At 44.0% G+C, this 9149-nt stretch overlaps 1 protein-coding gene across 1 annotated transcript in view; it reads right to left on the bottom strand.

Moving 5' to 3' along the window:
• The window catches only part of LOC308312064 (protein sidekick-1-like), a 313497-nt gene that overhangs the window by 60976 nt on the left and 243372 nt on the right, over positions 1 to 9149 (bottom strand). Inside the window, exons 14-15 of the mRNA XM_080758887.1 lie at positions 3154 to 3290; positions 360 to 507 (exon numbers count right to left, since the gene is read on the bottom strand). Of these exons, the coding sequence (XP_080615013.1) occupies positions 360 to 507; positions 3154 to 3290 (285 nt within the window). The remainder of the gene's footprint in view (positions 1 to 359; positions 508 to 3153; positions 3291 to 9149) is intronic.

Here is a 9149-nt window from a genome sequence, read left to right as displayed (position 1 = left end):
TTTAGAACACCCCCCCCCCCCCCTCTTTCCCCTCACTGTATATGTTTCTTTTCCCTTTTTGCTTCCTTTATGATGAATTCCTGTTCTGTTCTTCAACTATATAGAAGTGTCTATTTGTACGTCTCTAAATGTTTTGATGAATTGAACAATGTGGACCCTGTTGTAAACAAGTGTAATGCTTAATTGGGTCGTCCACTCACAGTTAACATAGTCTTTGTATTGAGTTTGTGCTTGAAATGTACTGTAATTCTGCAAACTGTTAATACATATTTCAATCAATCAAAGAGAGAGAGAGAGAGAGAGAGAGAGAGAGAGAGAGAGAGAGAGAGAGAGAGAGATGATATGGGGTCTGTTCTTACCTCTGTGTCTCAGCACTGTACTGGCCCCTGCCCACTTGATTGACAGCACAGAGTCTGAACTGATAGGTCCTGGCGGGTGTGAGCCCGCCCACAGACACCTGGCTCACAGCGGGGTCCACCTCGGACATGTAGACCTTCCACGGAGAGTCTGGAACAACACACACGTTTATTGATACAAATCTATGCACGACTATACTAGACAATATGCAAAATTCAATTGCGGGATCTTTGTGGATTTATCCAGAGCTTTTGATACAGTGGAAATACTTATATAAAAGCTACAGGTATGGTTTGACTGGCGACGTGATTAAATGGCTCAGTGACTATTCTTTGCGATAAGGAATAGTTTGTTTCCATTAAAGTTTGTGACTTTGACAGGGAAAACCTATATAGTGTGTGGTTTATCTCAGGGCTCTAAACTTCTCCTGCTTTTAATTCTTTCTTTTAAAGAAAAAAGAAAAAGAAATCAAGAGAGAAAGAAAGAGCATGGAAGAAATGGACCACTTACTCCCCGATGTACTTTCTGTCTTACACTGAGAAAGGGCAGGTATACTCTGTGTGTGTGTGTGTGTGTGTGTGTGTGTGTGTGTGTGTGTGTGTGTGTGTGTGCACGCGCAGCAATGGCGGCACGGTGGAAACGCCGGTGGACGCCAACTTTGCAAGTTGTTCTTTAACATCTAACAACCGCACCCGTTCTAACTACGATCCTTAATGTAGTGGGTACAGCTTTTGGAACTTTTGCAACTCCTGTGGCGGTGGCTGTGTGTCAGGATACCGCGTCAAGATGTACCCAGACGTAGTCTACTACCGGCGACCACACTGCCTGTTGGTCCCTCCCGTGAACAACAGGTGCCGGGAGGAGAGGCAGTGGACCCGGTGACTTCCCCGCGGTGTGTCGGTCCGCCATCGGGGCAGCGGTGTGTGAACTTCCAGGCCCATGAGAGCGGCTGTGGAGTGTGGAGGGTGCAGCGTCACCGGGAGACCCGGTGAGTCGGCAACTTCCCTACGGCAAGCGGACGCCGCGTGTTGTCACCGGGCGGCGGTGTGAGACTGCTGGCTCCGTTCTCTCTGATGGACCATGGGACATGTCCACAGCGTGGGAGCGTTTGTGGGAGCGTTTCGAACTCTCGACAGCTTGGAGTGTCCATAGGATGGACTTGCGAGGTGTTGTAGTGTCCCTGTTGTACTGTCTATGCCACCATATGAGACTAAGCCTAGTCCTGAGCACCGCCGTGTGAACGAATATGGCTATCAGAGACGCTGCTGAGTGACATTCTTGCACGCTGTATCATGATTCCAAACACGTGTCATAGGCTTGTGATTGTAACATAACTGCACCCATACTGTTTGTGTCCTTATGCATTTTCCTTTTAAAGTGTGGACCAAATAAAATAATTCAAATGTGTGTGTGTGTGTGTGTGTGTGTGTGTGTGTGTGTGTGTGTGTGTGTGTGTGTGTGTGTGTGTGTGTGTGTACATGTGTGTGTGTGTGTGTGTGTATATGTGCGTGCGTGCGAGTAGATGATTTGGAGTGTGTTATAGGTAAAATGGGGCAGTATAAATACAGTGTGCTATCCTGCCTGAGACTGGTTTTAACACACACACACACACACACACACACACACACACACACACACACACTGCAGATGATCAGTGCGTGAGGCTAAGCAGTCCGTTTCTCACTGTCTGGATTCTGTCGTCGGTAAAACCGATCAGACAATAGACTTCTTGCCTTTGCCTTGCTCCTCCGCACAAATCATTACTTTTACCATACCTATCCAACCGCCTCCCTACACACACACACCCTTAATCTCTCTCTCTCTCTCTCTCTCTCTCTAATGTATTTTTGTGTCTGTCATTTTGTGGCGGTGTATTTGTGGCTGTTTGGGAGCCGGGGGGTGATTGTTGGAGCTGGTGAATGAAGTGAACGACCAGCGACTCGGCGATATCAACAAATGAAATGGACATGAATTTCACTTTGCTTCTGAAGCCACTTTACAGCCACGCCGATTAACATTAAATGCTGCTCCATTATTAATTGACATTTTGTCCGCGGGGCCCATTCCCAAAGCAATGACACACATTAACACATTCTGGGCGGGAAACCCCTTTTGGTGGTAGCATTATGTTATGCTTTAGCTATTGAAAAATAGCAGATTTACGAGCTAGGTCTGCTATTTTTGAAAAATCAAAGAATGACTGACATAGAAACATAGCTTTTTCAGAAAACTGTCAGGATGTAGAAGACATTTTTAGAATCTGATCCCAGGTCAAAATGGATTAATTTACATGTCCCTTCTCTCTGTGTCTCTCTCTCTCTCACCCCCAAGCTCTAATTCTCGACAGTCAGAGGGTCAGAGTGAGTCTATTATAACCATTGTGTTTCAATCTATCTTTCTTGTCATTTATGCAAGGGATTCTCTCTCTCTCTCTCTCTCTCTCTCTCTCTCTCTCTCTCTCTCTCTCTCTCTTCTCTCCCCTAAGCCTTCCATTAATCATATATGACAAAGCGCCAGCCTGCTGTTCGAACATCTGAGTTAGAGAGAGAGAGAGAGAGACAGAAAAACAGAGTGTTGTTGTGGTGAAAAGAGGTACAGTATAGAGTATACTGTAAGTCTGGTCTTATGTAAATCAACGTATATCACCGTCTGGTACAGAAGCTGATTGCTGCTCAGCGACCATAAAGTATGAAGAATACGCATGTATGTGCGCGCGCACACACACACACACACACACACACACACACACACACACACACACACACACACTCGCGTGCAGGGCTATACAGTACGTACTGTTCTCGGAGAGCTCCAGCAGGTAGTGCAGAAGGGGGGAGTTTCCGTCGAACGGTCTCAGCCAGGACAGCAGCACGGAGCGGGAGTCAGAGTGGTTGAGGTGGGCCGTCAGGGAGCGAGGAGAGTGGGGCAGCTCTCTGGAGGAAACAACACACACACACACACACACACACACACACACACACACACAGTCAGATACTCATTCATCAGTTTCAATTGAAACGGCCTCCACCCTCTAGGGCAGGGGTACTCAACCTTCTTTTACTGAAGTACCACCTCAGAAAATATGGAGACTAGCGGACCACAATTTGCAGCGAGGCCCTCTCTCTCACCCTGTCTCTCTCGCTGCTTGCTCTCTCCCACGCTGTTACAGTAAGTCACTTTTCAATTGACTACAATATATGACTAAAACAAAATTACATTTTATTTCAGACTATGACTTAATCCAAAATTGCTGTCAAAATGAACACTGCTCTGAGAGAAGCTGAACCAAATGGAGCAGGATTATACAGTGCACAACATGGAGTCTCACAGGCTCAACATGAAAAACAACGTGTAATTCTGGAGATTAAATTGCATAATGAAAGAAAGGCTTCTAGGGAATCATTCTGCATGGCAATGATGTTGGCTGTGAATGGACTTTTTCTTTTGGGGGCAAATAGTGAGCCCAGCTTTGTCTGTGTTGTGTTGGCTGTTTTTTCATTGGGACTATAATGCATAAATCTGATATTTAATTTACACTCAATCATAACAACGTACATCATACAAGCGCACAATGCGTCTCAATGGGGGCGATCAATGACCATCGCCCACATTTTGATGAAACGCCCATTCAACGGGTAAATGTTGGACTAGGCTGGTTATCACAGTCAAACACGCACCCAGTATGGTATTGAAGATTACCATTATACCGTGCGTTTTAAGTGTGCGTGCGTGCGTACGTGCGTGCGTGTGTTAGCCCAGCATATTAAGTCTATTAATATGTTATTTACATGGGGTCATTATATATATGACCGTCCTTGTCCAAAATGACTGCCAGCGAAAGTCATTTCATATGGTTTTAAACCTGGATTGTAGTTGGATAATCCAACATTTAGTTTTTACACCCATTTTCGACCTAACCACAAAAAAAAGAAGACATCTAGAGCTAACAATGGTTTGCGATACTTTTGTTAGCTTAGGCTATACATCTTTTCTCTTTAAGCATGCATGAGGTGGGGTCCGGGGTCATGTTGGCTTTTGTCAAAAAGGATTAAGGAGGGCGGATTATGTGGGAGACGGGCTTATACTTTCAACACAAGTGCTAAAGATTATCTCGGTAGAAGATACGAAGAATATAAAACTGGGGAGTACGTTGTGCACCATTATGAAGCCACTTACAGCAGCCCTGGATATTGCTGCTGTCGGGTAGAACCCTCATATGTCCATATTTCATATTTGTTGTAAATTAATGCCAAAATTCGTCACACAAATGTCGCTCAAAAGTACTGAAAATAGCCGATCTAGAAGCTCCCCATGTGTCACATATTTGCGACGTGTGCTGTATCTTGTGACGTGTTTCAATTAATAACAAACGTGTATGGCTAAAGGGTTTTGGACGTACAAGGTTTCCAACACGACGCCATGGGACTTCATTAGCAACCATTGAAGTCCTGATGACAAGGACTCTTGCCTTGAAAGCACCCCCCCCCCCCTTTAACGGGTGGCAGTTTGCCTTCCAGATGTCACTGCCAATGTATTCTTAAACCATAATTCAGCAAATTGGGCAAATGTCTTGCCCTGCACCATTTATTAAAAAAGATTTGTTTTGAAAGTAAATACAATTTATCAAAGCAAAAAGGTGTCAAATTAATTATAAACGCATCACAGCAGCGACAGAAGATTAGAACAAATACAGGGGCAACACACAAGCCTAAAGCCCATGTTTGTCTGACTAAACCCCCTAACTCCATTGGATCCTCAAACTGTCAGCAAAAACCATGCACCTAACTCCTAGAGATTTCTTCCATCATTGACTAAAGTGACGACGTGACCTCCTACTTCCTACTAGTAGTAGGAACTATAGGTACTGCTACTAGTAGTAGGAACTAGTAGGTACTGCTACTAGTAGTAGGAACTAGTAGGTACTGCTACTAGTAGTAGGAACTAGTAGGTACTGCTACTAGTAGTAGGAACTAGTAGGTACTGCTACTAGTAGTAGGAACTAGTAGGTACTGCTACTAGTAGTAGGAACTAGTAGGTACTGCTACTAGTAGTAGGAACTAGTAGGTACTGCTACTAGTAGTAGGAACAAGTAGGTACTGCTACTAGTAGTAGGAACTAGTAGGTACTGCTACTAGTAGTAGGACAAGTAAGGTTGCGTCTGATTCCTGAGAGTTATGATGGTCCTTGTCCAATTAAAAGTTTGAGAACCACCGGTATTTATTATTGCTATGCACACACATTCTCTCTCTCTCTCTCTTCTGGGATTTGAACCAATAACCTGTTGGTAATTAGTCCGTCTCCTCAGCCGCCAGCGTCTGTTTGCCTTCATGACCCCTTGAAACTGAGCTAACGAGAATGTCATGTCTGTCCGACACACCTGCAGGGGCGCACACGCACACACACACACGCACACGCACACACACACACACACACACACACACACACACACACACACACACACACACACACACACACACACACACACACACACACACACACACACACACACACACACACACACACACACACACACACACACACACACACACACGCAGTGTGTTTCCTCTACAATTTGGTCAGGCATAAACAAACATCCAGTCCCATCAGTTTGACATGCGTAACCAGAGTTCACCTTCCCACTGATTGTGTTAATGTATCATAAATGCCTTCCATAAATATATGATGCCAGCGTCTATTAATATATAATGGCCACTACCCGATAGGATTGGCCTTGAATGAGACTGTGTGTGCGTGTGTGTGTGTGTGTGCGTGTGCGTGTGCGTGTGCGTGTGCGTGCGTGCGGATGAGAGACTGACTGCCTGTTAAGCAGAATTTCACCAGTTCATCTCCCAAGTCCAGATCCTGGTCTGTGTGTCGCAGTGTCCTTGAGCAAGACACTTAACTCCATTTCTACCAGGTCCATATAAGGCCCCGCCTTATACGGACTATTATGGGACATAAAATCTGATCACCGTTTAAATCGCTTACAACTTGGAGGATTTCCGAACCTCCATAAGTCGGAATCCAGGAGAGCTGTCCTTGGTGGATCTTCTAGGAAGAAGATCAAGGCAACTGTGTAGAGGGAAAACTGCGTCTTTTAAAGTGAACGCGTATGCTGGCACCTGGAACTGGGGGTTTATGCTAACAGCTAGCTATAGCAGCAGACTATTAAATGCCCAAGCCCCGCCCCTCACGATGGCTCAGCCGTCTGAGTATCAGCTGGGTGTTGAAAGTTGAAACTCCGTAACCCCATTAACGTGATTACCGACAACCTCCCCTTCCTTATGTGTTAGTGTGTTGCTGCTGCACTACTGTATGTGTGTGTGTGTGTGTGTGTGTGTGTAGCCGTTCCTCACACTCTTCACATGAAGAGAAGGTCAATATGACACGTGCAGCAAGCAAAGACTTGCACAATCAGACACACGCACACGCACATACACACACACACACACACACACACACACACACACACACACACACACACACACACACACACACACATACGCACACACACACTTCTCTCTCTCTCCCCAGCTCACTGGGCTCATTACGTGTAGATGCTTATAGGTTTCTGACAGCTGCAGAGTGCACAGCAGACGAGCAGAGAGAGTCCCTGAGAGCGTCTCTCTGTGTCTGTTGATCCAATGTTGCTGCTTTCTAGTTGACAGTTAATAAACACTAACTAGGAACAAGCCCCCTTAATATACACACTGGGCAGCTGCACGCTGCAAGGCTATAAAACTACTGCAATTTAATTGATTTGCTCCAACAATGGAGAGAGAGCACATGGTACTTAATATAGAGAGACTATTAATATTGGAAATGTAGGCCACTATTTCACGAGTCAAGTGATATATTCTCTCTGGCTCTGTGTCAATTTACCTAACTGCTGTTTCCCTTGAAGTGTAATATATTATAGACTATAGGGATGGGTAATTAATCGCTCATCATATCAGTAACGGACGATGTTGGCCGTGACTCATTCTGGACGGATACCCCTTTTGGTGTTTTAACTAAGCATTATGTTATACTTTAGCTATTGAAAAATAGCAGATCTACAAGCTCATCTATTTTTGAAAAATCGTGAGAAACATAGGGTTTTTCATCAAACTTTTAGGATTCAGAAGATTTTTTTTAAAGAATCGTCCTCAGGTCAAAATGGGTTAAAATGCAATATCGGTATCAAACCGATATAAAATATTGGTTTCAGAAGATATTGTATTTTATAATAATTATGTGGATGTTTTTTCTTCTTTTTTATAAGCCTGAAATAAGCCTTTTGTTATGATGAAGGCTGCACATTATAATCAGTGTTTTCTAGGAAAACTTCAAAAGGGTCAACAAGTTGGATTTTTTAAAATAGAAATACTACATTCAAGTTAATGTTGAGATGTGGGCCAACATTTCAATAACGGTGCTTCCCTAATTTTTGAAAATAAATGTGTTTATAATATGCCTTTTCAGAATGGACAACATTATTATTCAGACTACTTAAATCATGTCGTCAAGTCCCGCCCGTGGCTGTGAACCTCTTCGCACCCATTGGTTGCCGTTTCGTGGTTGGACAAAAATCCTCTCTCTCCATCCACTATACCATTGAAATAACATGTTTTTCAGTTGCGTAATTAGACATAAATGTAAGGGTCTGTAACTGTTGCAAGTTTGAGAACCACTATATAGACCTGACAAAGCGAATAATTACAATGCCTAATCATTACAATTGTTATTTAAAGTGCTGTTCTAGGAGCCTCCAATAAGAGACAATGACATTAAATTGCATGGTTTCACCTCGTTGAGGAAAGAGTCCATGCCTTTGATCTTCTCTCTCAACTCAGCTGGCCTGAACATTATTTTCCCCTCTCATTGTGCGCTGTAGTAATCTGATACGTAGGTCAGCCTCATCATCGGGTATTGTAAGGTACACAGCACTTAATGCTTTGTTTTGTTCACGGAACGCACTCGACACTGTTACTGTTACTGTTTTGCAAATGTTGTTGTACGTATATATAGGTTGAAATAAAAAGGACGGGGAAGCAGAATTATATCGTGTGCGGACATTCCACTTTTCTCTTCATTTGATCACTTTCTGGGTCCAGCACCGTGTTTTAAAAACCAGGGTTGTGCATATCGTATTCTTTCTTCTCGTATCGTCTGTGCCCCACCTAACTCGAGAACTGTTCACCCCACCGACTTCCATTTTACACACGCGTTCCACGCCACCACAGGGAGTGGTGTTGAGTCCGTCAGATACACGTCCAGAACCAGCACAAAAGGCTCTGGTCAGGCTCTGCCAGTGGACCTAATGAGCCTAAGTCTCCTCACCTTGTAGAATTCCCAGCCTCTGCTTCAGACAATTGATTGCCATGGCAACCCCACACCTGCCATTTGATTACTTAACCAGTCCACTTTTCAGAGTCAGTTTGCACTCGTCAGACAGAGAGATACAGAGATCTCCATATATTGGCACAAAAGGGACACATATGTGACCAGATTTGACTGAGAGACTGCCATCACGCAAATTCCAGCTTTTCACCAGAGAAAAACTTTTTTTTTTTAAATGAGTTAGCACAGGCAGACTCTTCACATACTAGAGCATGTCTGAAATAAGTGTCAGAGCTGAAATCGACAAGTAAATATGAAATAAATGCTTAAACATGTAGCTAGGTGTAATGTGAACAGAAGTGAACCTTTCAAGCCTGTTTTCTCAACTCGCTGTTTTCTGAAAGACATTACTCTATAAGCCATATCTCCAAAACTGGTGGGTCAAACTGAACAACCAATATGTCAACTTG

The sequence above is a fragment of the Protomyctophum bolini genome, assembly GCF_963924005.1.
Source record: "Protomyctophum bolini genome assembly, chromosome: 3".
Taxonomy (NCBI): Eukaryota; Metazoa; Chordata; class Actinopteri; order Myctophiformes; family Myctophidae; genus Protomyctophum; species Protomyctophum bolini.
Note: the sequence above shows the minus strand (reverse complement) of the source record. Positions and strands in the feature narration are given on the sequence as shown.